The following is a 15,633-nucleotide window of genomic DNA, read 5'->3' as shown; positions in this document are numbered from 1 at the left end:
CAAGTGTGTGGCACTCAGCGAAGGGGACCCTCAAAATCTTTGTTAAGTGTGTGGTCCAATGACTACCAGCAACCAACAGCAAGCTTGTTAGACATGCAGGTGCTTGGGCCCCTGAGCAGACCCACTGAATCAGAATCTACATTGTAGTGTGTTTGTTTTTTAGGGCCGCACTTGTGGCATATGGAAATTCCCAGGCGAGGGGTTGAATCGGAGCTGTAGCCACCTGCCTACACCGCAGCCAGAGCAACCTGGGATCTGAGCCGCACCTGCAACCTATACCACAGCTCACAGCAATGCCAGAGCTCCAACCCATTGAGTGAGGCCAGAGATCGAACCCTCGTTCGCATGGGTACTAGTCGGGTTCATTAACCACGGAGCCACGACGGGAATTCCCAGCATCTACATTTCACAAGATCTTATCTCCACGTACACTATGGAGCTTGGGGCGAACTGACCTAAATCAGTCCTTAGCGTTTGTGATGAAGACACAGCTGCCACCCCTCGGGACACTAGGACAGCAAAGTTCCTAGGAACTGGTGGGGTGCAGTGATTTGAAGGAACGAACACCTACGGGTGTTAACGAGGATCGGTCCTTGAATTGACTCTTTATCAGTATTTTTTTTAGGGGGGCAGTGGGGAGGAAAAAAGACAAGAAAGGAAAGAAAAAGCAAATACCTATTAGCTTCACAGAGTTAAGACTCCGTGTTGGAGAGAAGGAAGCCCCTCCGGTGGGGGCTGCGGGAAGTTTAGGAAACCTGCCGTCTGAGAGACCCACCGTGACGGGGTCTTCCAGCACCGTGTCCATTTCACTGAACTTCAAGTAGATGTTTCCTCGGCAACGCGCCACAGCAGCTTCTCAAAGGAAGCCATCCTCTCCCTGTGGATCACGCCGGCGGTGAACCTGGGCAGTGAGAAGGGGAGACGTCACCGAGTCCCCGGGGCTGGCGTGCAGGGAGGAGGCCCTGGGGGATGTGAAGATGTGCAGCCACAGCTGCACCGCCTCCCTCTGGGAAGGAGGACAGGACCAGCCTCGCTGGCAGGGGCCACAGGGCCACTCTGCATCCCAAGTCCCTTTGGACCTCCTATCTCCCGTGACATGTTGAGGTTTCCTTAATCATCCCAATAATAGTCATATACTTATTCCCAATAAAATATGAGAGACCATTCATTATAGCATTGTGGCTAAAGGACACGAGTGTTTAATGTGCTTAACAGGGGTTTGTGTGCATTTATACAAACAACCTGCTAAGATAGATAGATATATAGATAGACGGACAGATTTCTATACATCTCTATTTTTATAATCATCTAGGTACCTAGATCATTTCTGACCCACATTTTCCAATGAATTTTCTTTCTTTTTTTTTAATGCCATACTCACAGCATATGGAAGATTCCCCCCACCAGGGATTGAATCTGATCCACAGCTGCAACCTAAGCTGCAACTGTGGCAAGGCAGGATTCTGTAACTCACTGTGCCAAGCAGGGGATCAAACCTGAGCCTCTGCAGTGACCCGAGCCACTGCAGTCAGATCCTTAAGCCACTGCGCCATGCCAGGAACCCCCATGTTAAGTTTAAAATGGTTAATTTCATTGGCCTATTTCTTTAAATATATGTTGATCCCATATCACTGTCTGATCAAATATTTTCAGTACATATTTTCCTTTCCATTTCAAATTCACTATCTAGTGCCGCAAAGAGCAGACCCCTAAATCTCCTTGGAATAAAACCCTAGAATTCCAAACCTTGTGCTTTTCTTCAGTTTTACCCAAACACTAAATGAAATCCCTCCACTTTGAATCACTACACATTTTGGTGGCTATTATCACATCATATTACTGTTTCTTGTGGAAGACATGATTGCGTAACTACCTCATTTCTTTCTTTTTTTTTTTTTTTTTTGCTATTTCTTGGGCCGCTCCTGCGGCATATGGAGATTCCCAGGCTAGGGGTCTAATCGGAGCTGTAGCCACCGGCCTATGCCAGAGCCACAGCAACTCGGGATCCAAGCCGCATCTGCGACCTACACCACAGCTCACGGCAACGCCAGATCGTTAACCCACTGAGCAAGGGCAGGGACCGAACCCGCAACCTTATGGTTCCTAGTCGGACTCGTTAACCACTGCGCCACGACGGGAACTCCTCTCATTTCTAATTATACTTGAACCTTCAAGCTCCAAATCTATCTTATTATCAAAACAGTGTTTTAAAGACTGAGGGGAGAAAAACATGTGTTCCATAGCCTTGTTCCCAAGCCAGGGAACAGGTGAGAAACCCCATAAAAACAAGTTCCCAGGAGCACAAATGAATTTGAGCAGCATCCATGAGGATGCAGGTTCCATCCCTGGCCTCGCTCAATGGGTTAAGGACCCGAAGTAGCCGTGAGCTGTGGTGTAGGTCGTATATGCAGCTTGGATCCAGTGTTGCCGTTGCTGTGACTGTGGCGTATGCCGGTAGCTGCAGCTCCTATTCAACCCCTAGCCGGGAAACCTCCATATGCCAAGTGCAGCCCTAAAAAGACCAAAACCAAACAAACAAACAAAACCAATTATCACCGCATCCTTCCCATGTGGAGATGATACAAACATCACACTCTTTAGGCTCAGTCATGGCAGTGTCACCATGAAAAAGGTCGCGCTGCCTGCAACTCCCCAACCTGGTAAGGTTAGGGGGTTATTATGGGATGGAGGCCTTAGAGCCCTCATGCCCATGGCTGTTCACCCACTCACTCAAACACTCAGGGAAACCCCTCTCACACCGGGCATTCAGTGACGAACAAGGGACCCATCTACAGGTAACCTTCCGAGCACAGTTTCACTAACCCCAGCTTTCCGCTCATGTGTGCAGGCGTAGGTCGTAACTCCAGGAGACCCGAAGTGTCTTCCAAGAAGAAATCATCAGTTAAATTGGTTTCCGTCTGAAAGTCAAAGAATCACTATGTCCATTGAAATGTATTTAGACTACCTTGAAAGCACCCACACACCCATTTTGTCTGCTTTTAATGACGCTTTAATTCTCCACAAACAGAATTCAAAAGGTATAGAGAGCTGAGACCTGATCTGTTTTTCTGTTGTAAATAAAGATTTATATGTGTATTCAAAAGGGAGGCGGGGGTGGTGGTGCGGAGTTCCTGCTATGGCCTAATGGGATTGGCAGCATCTCTGGAGCGCTGGGCTGCAGGTTCCAGCCCTGGCTTGGCAGAGTGGGTTAAGGATCTGGCATTGCCACAGCTGGGGCATCGGCTGCAACTGTGGCTCAGATCTGATCCCTGGCCTGGGAACTCCATAGGCCACAGGGCAGCCAAAAAAGAAACAAACAAACAAAAAAAATGGGGGCAGGCACGAGAGTTCCCTGGTGGCCCAGCAGGTTAAGGATTCAGCATTATCACAGCTGCAGCTCTGATTACTGCTGTGGCGTGGGGGCATGGGTTTGATCCCTGGCCTGGGAACTTCTGCATGCTCTGGGCACGTTCAAAAAAAATTAGAGTACTCCTCGTTAGATCCAAAAGCTTCCCCAGTCTCTTCCTACTAAGATCCCAAATCTGCTAAAACTAATGCTGTCCTTTATTCTGACTTGCATTTCTGTCTGGACCATTTGGGGCTCATACCTCTAGGAAGGACCTTACTACTTCTGAATTCAATGCAACCAGGGCCACATTCCACCTGCATACCTCCCCCTCCCCCATGGCCCTGCCTTGGGACAGAAAGAGTGTAATTCATTCATATTCCTAACCAGCCAGTTGTCAAAATAAAAATCTGAGGATCTGGGAGAAAGTGCCCTGGAATAAACGGTCCCCAAATTATGACCTCGAAGAAGTCTTGGGTTTTCTTCAGAAGATGTTTGAGTTCGGTCAGTTCTAGGAAGCTTTTCTTCAAAGCCTGATAGTTCTGATTGGCTTCCTGTAACTCTCCTTCCAGTTTTTCTAGAGTAGTCTGTGCAGGAGGGAAAAAGAAAGTAAGTCAGGGAATTCCCATCGTGGCGCAGTGGTTAACAAATTCGACTAGGAACCATGAGGTTGTGGGTTCAATCCCTGGCCTCGCTCAGTGGGTTAAGGATCTGGCATTGCTGTGAGCTGTGGTGTAGGTCACAGACGTGGCTCAGATCTGGTGTTGCTGTGGCTCTGCCGCAGGCCGGTGGCTACAGATACAATTAGACCCCTAGCCTGGGAAACTCCATATGCCGAGGGTGCGGCCCAAGAAATAGCAAAAAGCCAAAAAAAAAAAAAAAAGAAAAGAAAGTAAGCAGGTGGAAAGCACTGTAATATTTGCTATACATTACCCACTGCAGGTAACTAAACATCGAAGACTATTCAGGGCGTCATAAGGTGGCTTGATGTTGAGAGGCTTGTCCTGTCACGCTGTCACATGCAACAGGACGGGAGAGCCCTACCCGAGAGCCACTGTCACACACTTGATGAGTTCCATCATCAAGTGGGGTGGAAAACACTCTGGGGGGAGGGAAGTTGGCCCCACGAGGAAGTCAAGGCATGTCAGCAAATCACATGCCTCTCCCCCATTCTAAACACTGAGTAGGGAAGCCAGGGTGAGCTTACACGCTGAGAAGTCCTTCTGCCCCAGTCATGTTGTAATCACAAAATATAAGATGTAGGAGTTCCCTGGTGGCCTAGAGGTTAGGGACTCGGCGTTGTCACTGCTGTGGCTCAGGTTTGATCCCTGGCCCAGGAACTTCTGCATGTGGTAGACATGGCCATAAATTAATCAATTAATTAATTAACTTTAAAAATATTTTTGCTAATAAAATATAAAAGAGAAACCACCAATTCTGGGATAATACAAGGAGAGAAGTGCCCCTTGTGGCTCAGTAGTAACAAACCCTATGAGTATCTGTGAAGATGTGGGTTTGATCCCTGGCCTCGCTCAGTGGGTTAAGGATCTGGCGTTGCCGTGAGCTGTGGTGTAGGTCACAGACGTGGCTGGGATCCTGTGTTGCTATGGCTCTGGTGCAGGCCAGCAGCTGCAGCTCTGATTTGACCCCTAGCCTGGGAACGTCCACATGCCGCAGGAGCGGCCCAAGAAATCGAAAAACGACCAAAAAAAAAAAAAAATCTGACTAGTATCCATGAGGATGCAAGTTCGATCCCTGGCCTCGCTCAGTGTGTTAAGGATCCGGCATTGCCATGGGCTGTGGTAGGTCACGGATGTGCCTCGGATCCTGCATTGCTGTGGCTGTGGTGTAGGCCAGCAGTTGTAGCTCTGATTAGACCCTTAGCCTGTGTGTCCTAAAAAGGAAAAAAAAAACCAAAAAACAAAAGAAAAAGGTTAAATGTTCAATTTTGTCTGATATTAATGTGCTTTTTTGAAAGATAGGAACTAATATTTGGATATATATATATATATATATATATTCAAAATATATATATTTGACCCTAGCCTGGGAAATTTCATAGGCCACAGGTATAGCTCTAAAAAGAAAAAAAGAAAGCAAACCAAAAACTTAGGCAGTTTTTGCTGAAATGGTACATTTGTGGGTAGATTACTTTTTTCCTGACTTCTTCTTTCTTCTAGGACTGTTATGAAAGCCTCTTGAGAAATTCTACAAGGCAACGGCCCAAGCCACTTGGGTTCTCTTGCCAGAAGAAGTCTCTTTTCTAGGAATGTGGGGGGAACACTGAGCTGCCAGATCAGCTAAATCGATCAACCAATCCCATGATCAATACTAAGACAGGCATTACTCTGTGGTTTTAATTCCATTACGTGCTGTTTTAATTTCATCTCTGTAGTAAATAGTATCTAGAGGAGACTATTGAGCAAAGGCTGTTGGCACACATCTGATGGCCTCTTACCTACTGGTTGTTACTAATGTGTACAGTTTCAAAACCAACCAGTCGGCCAATAACAAACTCATTGGGAGGAATAGATTTTTTAAGGTACTATCCAAAACATATAACCAACATCAATTTGGAAACAAAAACACTTCTTTAACGAAAGCACAAGTCTCCACCTTGTCAAGTTTCAACATAATATCAAAGAATATCCATAATTACTTAAAAAGACTATTACAATGCTCTTCCTCTTGGGAGTTCCCACTGTGGCTCAGAGGTAACAAAACCGATTAGTATCCACAGGATCCAGGTCCGATCCCTGGCCCTGCTCAGTGGGTTAAGGATCTGGTGTTGCCGTGAGCTGTGGTGTAGGTCACAGCTGCAGCTCGGATCTGGCGTTGCTACGGCTATGACATAAGCTGGCGGCTGCAGCTCTAATTCAACCCCTAGCCCGGGAACTGCCTTGGGTGCAGCCCTAAAAAAAAGCAAAAAAACTTCTCCCTTTTGCAATTAGCTATCTATGCAAGGCTGACTTCTCCTTATATACATCCCTAAGAATAACATGTGGCAACAAATTCAAAGCAGAACAGCTATCAGAGTTCAGTCTTCTATGAAGCTGTGCCTTTAAGAAATTTGCAAACATCACGCTTCTCACAAAAGTTTTCTTTTGGGGGGAAATACAATTATTTTTCATTAAAAAACATTAACGTATAATGACGTATTATTGTTATTTTTAAGCTAATTAGTAAATAAAGAGGTCACCTTTTTTTTCAGTTTTCGTTCCTAACGCAGTAAATATCAGAGCTATCACCCACATAAGCAAAACTCTCTGGGATCCTCGACAGTGTGTAAGAGCATAAAGGTGCCTGAGATTAAGATGCTTGAGAAGCACTGAACCGGAGGGTAAATTATGCAAATGTAATATTGATCAGATGCCCAATAAGAGTCCTGAGAAGCTTGGAATTCAAGTGACTTTGCGTAGTTAGAGAAGGCTTACTGGAGAGGCAGGACTGAAGCTGCATGTGGAGGCGTGGTTAGACTGGGGCGCAGTGGTGGTGTGCGTATGGGAAGGGACTCTAGGCTCAGGGCACGAGGTACAGATGAATGAAAGCTTGGACTTGACAGATGAACCGGAGGCTAGCAGGGGGGCAGCCTGAGGAGAGTGGAGCACTTGGGAGATAGGGCTAGGGAGTTCCCGCTGTGGCTCAGCAGTAACAAACCCAACTAGTATCCATGAGGACGCAGGTTCCATCCCTGGCCTCACTCAGTGGGTTAAGGGTCTGGTGTTGCCGTGAGCTGTGGGTAGGTCACAGATGTAGCTTGGATCCATGTTGCTATGACTGTGGTGTAGGTGGAAGATGAAGCGGAAAAGAATTTGACTAGTATCCATGAGGATGTGGGTTCGATCCCTGGCCCTGCTCAGTGGGTTGAGGATCTGGCATTGCTGTGAGCTATGGGTAGGTCACAGATGTAGCTTGGATCCCATGTTGCTGTGACTGTGGTGTAGGCTGGCAGTTGCAGCTCCGATTCAACCCCTAGCCTGGGAACTTCCATATGCCATAGGTGCAGCCCTAAAAAGACAAAAAAAAAAAAAAAAAAAAAAAAAAGAGAGAGAGAGAGAGACAGGACAGGGCTGAGGAGAGCCAGCTTTGCTGGCCCAGGATGGACCTGATCCAGGTGAAAAGGGAACCACCATCCATTCTCAAGCAGGGAGGTGGCAAGACAGAGCAACACTGTGACAAAAATGAGTGGGTCGTAGGAGGCAGAATACAATGAAATGGTTAAGAAGGAAGTTGGGGGGAGTTCCCGTCGAGGCTCAGTGGTTAACGAATCTGACTAGGAACCAAGAGGTTTTGGGTTTGATCCCTGGCCCCGCTCAGTGGGTTAAGGATCCGGTGTTGCCGTGAGCTGTGGTGTAGGTCGCAGACTTGTCTCGGATCCTGCGTTGCTGTGGCTGTGGCGTAGGCCGGCGGCTACAGCTCCAATTAGACCCCTAGCCTGGGAACCTCCATATGCCTCGGGAGTGGCCCTAGAAAAGGCAAAAAGACAAAAAAAAAAAAGAAGAAGAAGAAGGAAGTTGGAAAAGTTCTGCCAAAACTCAGAAAAAAGATTCAAGTGAATTTGTAGCCACGTGGATGGGCCTAGAGTGGACCACACTAAGTGCAGTGAGTCCAACAGAGAAAGACAAATGCCATATGATACCACTTACATGTGGAGTCTAATAAAATGATAGAAATGAACTCATTTACAAAATAGGAAAAGACTCATAGACATCGACAACAAACTTATGGACACCAAAGGGGAAAGGGGATGGGACGTGAGAGGGATAAATTAGGAATTTGGAATTAACGCACTATTATACATAAAACAGATAAACAATACAGACAGGGAACTATATGCATTATCTTGTAATAAACTATAAGGGAAAAGAATGTGGAAAAGAATATATATGTAACTCAATCACTTCCTTGTACACCAGAAACTAACACAACACTGTAAATTCACTATACTTCAATTAAAAAAAAAAAAGATTAGGAGTTCCCGTCATGGCTCAGCAGTAACAAACACAACGAGCATCCATGAGGATGCCGGTTCCATCTCTGGCCTCGATCAGTGGGTTAAGGATCCGGCATTGCCGTGAGCTGTGGTGTAGGTCACAGACATGGCTTGGATCCCATGTTGCTGTGGCTGTGGTGTAGACCAGCAGCTACAGCTCCAATTTGACCCCTAGCCTGGGAACCTCCACATGCTGCAGGTGTGGCCCTAAAAAGCAAACAAACAAACAAACAAAAAGAGAGAGAGAGAGATTAGGGTGAATGCAGAGCCATTAAGACAGCTCAAAAGTCCACAAGCACAGCCGGGGATGTTTAGGAAGGGAGGGGAATGACTGGGAGGGAGCTAACAGAGCTGGTAGTAGAGGAATGGTGCTCACCCTGAAACTGGATTTTAGGGAAACCCTATTCACATGGATTAAAAACGTCTCCCCCAAACAACCAGACTTTAACATGACAAGGGCCAAAGATATTTTCTAAGGTAGTTGCCCGTCTCATATTTCTGCTGGAGAATCTAGATTTGTACTACTGACAGCTTCAACAATCTCAAGAATTTTAGGTTATCGTAAAACAAAACAAAAAACCCAGCCAGAGATAAGACACAATTCCGTACCTGCCCGCCTCCCTTAATGAGCCCTTTCTCCTTTAAGGATAAAAAGCCCAATTTTGTGTCAAGATCCACAGGGCCTTCCAGGATCTGGCTCTGCTATCTTCTCACATGCTCTCCCTCTGCCCTGCCTTCACTTGTCTCTCCACCACCTGCTCCAGAAGCTCTTAGAGGGGAAGGCCATGTTTCGTTTCTGTCTAAGGTGCTTTGTGCATGGCACGTGTTTTATAAAAGCAAGTCCACCGAGAGGGGAAAGAAAGAGGGAGGCCGTAATGGCCTCGGCTAGAGAAAACTATTGTCTCCTCACACGTGATCATAGAAGCCTGTCTGAGGATCGAGCTTAATCCAGAGTGGATCCAATATATTAGCTAGTTCCCACCAGACAGATAATTAGGAAACATCCCATTGGATCCAGCAATTTCCAAAAGAAATCACTGTCCTTTTTTTTTTTTTGCTTTTTTTAGGGCTGCACCCACAACATAAGTTAGCTCCTAGGCGAGGGGTTGAATTGGAGCTGCAGCTGCCAGCCTACACCACAGCCACAGCAATGCAGGATCTGAGTCACAACTGTGGTCTATACTGCAGCTTACAGCAACACAGGGATCGAACCCACATCCTCATGGATATTAGTCAGATTGGTTTCCACTGTGCCACAATGGGAACTCCCAGAAATCACTATCTTAGAAAGCTATCAGCATCCTGCAGAATTTTTGTTTCTTTCTTTTTATGGTCATACCTGAATCAGAGCTTCAGCTACAGGCCTATGCCACAGCCAGAGCCACAGCAACACCAGGTCCGAGCCACATCTGCAACCTATGGCTCAGTTTGCAGCAACACCAAATCCTTAACCTGCTGAGTAAGGCCAGGGATCAAACCTGCATCCTCACGAAGATTCTGTCAGATTCTTAATCTGCTGAGCCACAGTGGGAACTCCCAGAATTATTTATTACAGCCAAGACACGAAAACAACGTGTCCACCAACAGATGCATGGATAAAGAAAATGTGATATGTACATCACATACATATATCCATATACACACACCCACACATACACACAAAGGAATATGATTTAGCCATAAAAATGAAGGCAATCCTACCATTTGCAGCAAGGATAGACCTTGAGGGCCTTCTCTTAATCGAGATAAGTCAGGTAGAGAAAGACAAGTACTGTGCGAGCTCACTTATATGTGGAATGCGGAACCTAAAAAAGACACTGAACTCAGAGACACAGAGAGCAGATTATCAGTTGCCAGAGGCAGAGGTGAGAGGGATGGAGGAACTGGGTAAGATGGTCAAAAGTGCAAACTTCCAGTTTTAAAATAAATAAGTCCTGGGGATGTGATGTACAGCAGGGTGATGAAAGAAAGAGAGGAAAAGAAAAGAAAAGAAAAGAAAAGAAGAAAGGAAGACAGACAAAAGAAGAAGGAGAAATGGAGTTCCCTTCGTGGAGCAGAGGAAACGAATCCAACTAAGAACCATGAGGTTGCGGGTTCGATCCCTGGCCTCACTCAGTGGGTTAAGGATCTGGCGTTGCCACGAGCTGTGGTTGTAGGTTGCAGACGCAGCTCAGATCCCGCGTTGCCGTGGCTCTGGCGTAGGCCGGCAGCTACAGCTCTGATTGGACCCCTAGCCTGGGAACCTCCATATGCCATGGGTGCAGCCCTGAAAAGTCAAAAACAAAAGACGAAGGGAAGGAAGGAAGGAAACATTCCCCTGGGCCAGTAAAAGGTCTGTTCAGTGGCACCACAGAGACAAGACTTGACTGCCTGTGAGGATCTTATGCCCAGGAAGGAAACCACCCCTCAAGGTGGGGTGAGCCTCCCCAGAGCTGTGCTGAGAGGAAAAAGAGCTCCCTCCTGGATCAGAAAGAACGGCTGAAAATCGCATGTTGGGGTTTCCCCGGGAGAGTAACACTGCAAAGTGGACAAACACACAAATCCGCCTCCACGCCTTCAGCAACCAGAAAGGCCCCCAAGACGGGCTTCGCCAGGGTCCTCGGGCAAGTGGAGAAAAGCCTACCTCCAGGGTGATCATTTCCCGCGGGAGAGGAGTAGGCGGGGGCTTCTCTGGCAGCTGAATCTCAATCTCATTTTGCATCTGATCTTGCAGAAAACCTGAGGGATGAAGCCCCGTCAGAGAGCCTAAGGCGGCTGTGTTTTCTCACCCTTGAGAAATGGGGTGCAAGTTCCCTTCATGGCTCAGTGGTAACGAACCAGACTGGTATCCCTGAGGACTCGGGTTTGATCCCTGGCCTCGCTCAGTGGGTTAAGGATCTGGCGTTGCCATGAGCGGTGGTGTAGGTCACAGACAGCTCGGATTCTGTGTTGTTGCAGCTGTGGTGTAGGCTGGCAGCTGCAGCTCCAATTGAACCCCTACCCTGAGAAGCTTCAAGTGCCGCAGGTGCGGCCCTATAAAGCGGAAGGAAGGAAGGAAGGAAGGAAGGAGGGAAGGAAGGAAGGAAGGAAGGAAGGAAGGAAGGAAGGAAGGAAAGGAAAGGAAAGGAAGGAAGAGAGAGAGAGAGAAAGAAAGAAAGAGAAAGAAAGAAAGAAAGAAAGAAAGAAAGAAAGAAAGAAAGAAAGAAAGAAAGAAAGAAAGAGGGAGGGAGGGAAGGAAGGAAAGAAAGAAAAGAAGGAGGGAGGGAGGAAAGGAGAAACAAAAAAGGAAGGAAGGAAGGAAAAAAGAAAAAGAAAGAAACAAAGAAAGAAACGGGGGAAGCAAGACCACAGGTGGCTTTCCCAGCTCTGCGGCCTCTGCTGCCCTGGGGACCCGCCACAGCACCCATATCCCACCTCCAACCTCCCCCGCCCTGTCTCCAGGATCCCACTGAGGAGAATTACAAAAAGGGACACGCTGCAGGATGTCAGCCCTGCAAACCACTTCCCACGCTGCCCGTTCACGTTTAGACAGCAAGCAGAAAAGTGGCTTACGGAGGATTCTCTCCAGGGACTCACACCTCCGGACTTCATTCACAAATTTCCTTTGGAAGCGGCTCTCGTTCACATTTAACTAGAGGGGGAGAAACCACAAGGCAAACATTAGTAGTAAGAGCTGCCAACATATTCTCCTAGGTTTTTCTATTTTATTTTATTTTACTTTATTTTATTATTTTATTTTATTTTATTTTATTTTATTTTTTGATGCTGGAGAATATTGCTGGAATCGTCGTAGGAATAGATCCTTCCGTGCACAAGACAAAAGAGTTCCAAGCAAAACGCACCTTGATGTTCTCACACTCAAGGCCTCAAAGGCCTTGGCTCTGGCCTTTTCAGCTTTGAAAGTCCTAACTGAGGTTGTGTTATTTTTACCTGCATGTACTATCCAAATACATCCTGAGGAGTTCCCATTGTGGCTTAATGGGTTCAGGACCCAATGTTGTCTCTGTGAGGATGCAGGTTCGATTCCCGGCCTCACCCTCTGGGTTAAGAATCCGGTGTTGCTACAGCGTGCGTCTTAGATGTGGCTCCAATCCAGGGTGGCCACGGCTGTGGTCAAGGCTGGCAGCTGCAGCTCCAGTTAGGCCTCTAGTCTGGGAAATGCCATATGCCGAAGGTGCAGCCGTTAAAAAACACATCTTGAATTCCTCAGTGGAGTCATGAACATGACGGGACCTTGAAACCTGCCCAGATCCATGAGTGTACCCTGGACATTAACAAAAAGTCAGTGTCCTCATGCTGGTGATCCCTCAGCTCAGCCCAAGAGGTGTTACTGGGGTGCTGCCTCACCGTCCGGCCCTGGGCTAGGAACTGGGGGTCACAAAGAATAAGACGTGACCCTTCTCTGCAAGGGCTTATTTTTCACCTTGACCTTGGTGAGGTGATAAAGAGTCCAATTTTCTAAACTGGATTCAAATGATTTGGTGAAGATCTAAACTATCTCGGGGAAATGATACCCCAACATCACACTCGAGACAGCCCAATGCTGGAGGTCCCTCTGTGGAGCAGTAGGTTAAGAATCCCACTGCGGTGGCTTGGGTGCTGCAGAGGCACGGGTTCAATCCCCAGCCCAGCTCAGTGGGTTAAAGGATCTGGCATTCCCGCGTAGGTCACAGTTGCAACTTGGATTCAACTCCTGGCCTGGAAACTTCCACTTGCCAAAAGTGTGGCCATAAAATGGAAGGAAAAAAAAAAAAAAAAAAAGAAGACAGTCCCAGGTGACAGGTGGTAAAGGGTACATAGAATTATCACAGTGATTCTGAAATGTATAGACATATTGACATTTTGGTATCACTGTGTGCCAGGAACTAAACAGTGCTGTGGGTCAGTTATACTTCACGTGGGTTCAATGGGTTACAAACCCACATAGTATCCATGAGGATGCAAATTCGGTCCCTGACCTCACTCAGTGGGTTCAGGATCTGGCGTTGCCGTGAGCTAAAGTGTAGGTTGCAAACACAGCTCAGATCCCATGTTGCTGTGTGGTGTAGGCTGGCAGCTTCAGCTCCAATTTGACCCCTAGCCTGGAAACCTACATATGCTGCACTTGGGGCCCTTAAAAAAAAAAAAAAAAAAAAAAAAACTGGAAGCAAAGAAAAAAATTCTAGCCTGAGACTATCACTCTACAGAGACTGCGAACTCTGGGCTACTTTTTTTCTCAGACTGACTGATTCAGGAAGAATAGGTTTCTGACTCTGGGCTACTTTTTTTCTCAGACTGACTGATTCAGGAAGAATAGGTTTCTGCCCTCAGCACAAGGTCGGCAACCTATGTAGCCATTGGATGTACCAAATGCTTTGAAGATGGTACTCAGGACATAAAATACATAATATACAATCCTTTAGTGGTTGCATGAAAGTATCAAATCATTTGCAGAGAGAGACACATAAGGTGGAAAGGAGCACAGGTCTGCCAGTCATTGGCCCAATGTTATCACCCATCTTAGCCAGAAGAACCAGCACCACCGAATTCCATCTAGTGCAGCCCAGGGCGCTTCTCCCTGAGCTTTGTCCACTACCAAGAGGTGGAAACTCCACCTTCCTCTGGTCTCCAAAGAATGCAGTACTTACATCTTTGAACTGAACCAATCCAAGCTCTCCCAGCTCAGCGACGCAGCAGTACGCAGCCTCCGCCTGGAGGAAGAGCTGTGACAGGCACATCTCCTCGCTTCGGAACACAGACGCCATCGCGACCCAGCCTTGCTCTGCAGGCGACAGAGGCGTTCGAGGGGACGAAGGTGTGACAACCTGAGGACGAAGACGGGGTTTGGCTGAGTTCGATTAAAATCCAACAGAAAACATGCAGCAGGAATCACTGTCGATTTTTAAAACGGAAACAAAACCAAGGCAGTGCTTTTCGCCACCTGTCAGGGTGGCAAAAGATTAGAAAATATAATGACGGACTTGTGTTGGTGGAGGGCATAAGGAAGCAGGCACTTCCAGACACTTAGTCGCTGAGGGTAGATTGGTACGGCTTTTTCGGAGAGCCACCGGTCAGTATCCATCAGATTTTATATCACTCATACCCATGACCCCAGATTCCCACGAGCTCTTCAGCCTTACCTGGGAGAAGGATGGGAAATAAACACGTAAGGATGCTTCTGGTGACACTGCACATAATAATTATAATAAATGATCTTGTTTCTGATAACACCGTGTATAATAATTATAATATATGGATCTAACCTAGATATCCATCCACAGGGGAATGATTAAACTGATACAATTCTGCGTAGTCAGGAGGCATTACATAAAGCTGTGTGTCCTCTCTAAGGAAAAAGGATATTCGCTTAGCATCCATTCTCAGCAAAGACCCTCTAGACTGCCTTACTGCCGCCAAACCAAATTGTCTTCTCCAAAGCCCAGCTTTGTGGAGGAATTGTCACACCTCCAGAGGGAGGGGTCCCCTTTCCTTGTCCTTGTATAATGTATAATCCGGAGTTCCCACTGTGGCTCAGCGGTTAATGAACCTGACTAGTATCCAAGAGGACGTGAGTTTGATCCCTGGGCCCACTCAGTGGGTTAAGGATCCAGTGTTGCTGTGAGCTGTGGTGTAGGTCACAGACGCGGCTCAGATCAGGCGTTGCTGAGGCTGAGGCGGAGGCCGGCGATTCAACCCCTAGCTTGGGAACCTCCATGTGCTGAGGGTGTGGCCCTAAAAAAAGAAAAAATTAAAAAGACAAAATATATATATATAATGTACAATCCACCACTTGCCAGCCACTGAGTTTATCCCTCCCATTTTAATGCTCCCATTGTCCTGCTGTCCCACAGGATAAAGTCTAAAATCCTTGACGTAGCCAAGGAGGGGCCGTGTGACTCTTCTGGCCTCTCTTGTCCCCTGCGGCTTCATCTCTCCTAACACCAGACTTCTCCAGGGGCCCCCTCAGAACGTTGGTCCGAGTTTCCCCCCACTCTGGGAGCTCACCCTCTCCCTCCTCGCGCTGCATCCACCTGCCCTCCCGCCCTTCCTCCCTCCGTGTAACCTCTCTCTCCCTCCATAAGCCCCTCCTGATCCCCATCACGCTCCCAGGGAACGAAGCCGGGTGCTCTATGCGCCCAGAATACAACCCTCTGCAGGGACTTGCTTTGTGTCCGTTTCGCCCACTAGCCAGAAAAACCAATGAGGGCCGAACTACTGCATGTTTTTTCACCCCTCTCTGGTCTAGCTCAACCCCAAGAAGTTGCTCCAAAACTGTTCCCCATTTATTGTCTAGAGGCTAAGCTTCATCCCTCCCTCCTGAATTGCAGTCCCATCT

General features: G+C 47.3%; 1 protein-coding gene across 1 annotated transcript in view; it reads right to left on the bottom strand.

Moving 5' to 3' along the window:
* The window catches only part of ATP6V0A4 (ATPase H+ transporting V0 subunit a4), a 98,594-nt gene that overhangs the window by 51,172 nt on the left and 31,789 nt on the right, over nucleotides 1-15,633 (bottom strand). Inside the window, 7 exon segments of the mRNA XM_021078735.1 lie at nucleotides 776-840; nucleotides 843-901; nucleotides 2,824-2,918; nucleotides 3,808-3,933; nucleotides 10,963-11,057; nucleotides 11,871-11,949; nucleotides 13,946-14,122. Of these exon segments, the coding sequence (XP_020934394.1) occupies nucleotides 776-840; nucleotides 843-901; nucleotides 2,824-2,918; nucleotides 3,808-3,933; nucleotides 10,963-11,057; nucleotides 11,871-11,949; nucleotides 13,946-14,122 (696 nt within the window).

This window comes from Sus scrofa, chromosome 18 (genome assembly GCF_000003025.6).
Source record: "Sus scrofa isolate TJ Tabasco breed Duroc chromosome 18, Sscrofa11.1, whole genome shotgun sequence".
NCBI lineage: Eukaryota > Metazoa > Chordata > Mammalia > Artiodactyla > Suidae > Sus > Sus scrofa.
The sequence above is the reverse complement of the archived record's forward strand: the minus strand, read 5'-3'. Positions and strand labels throughout refer to the sequence as shown.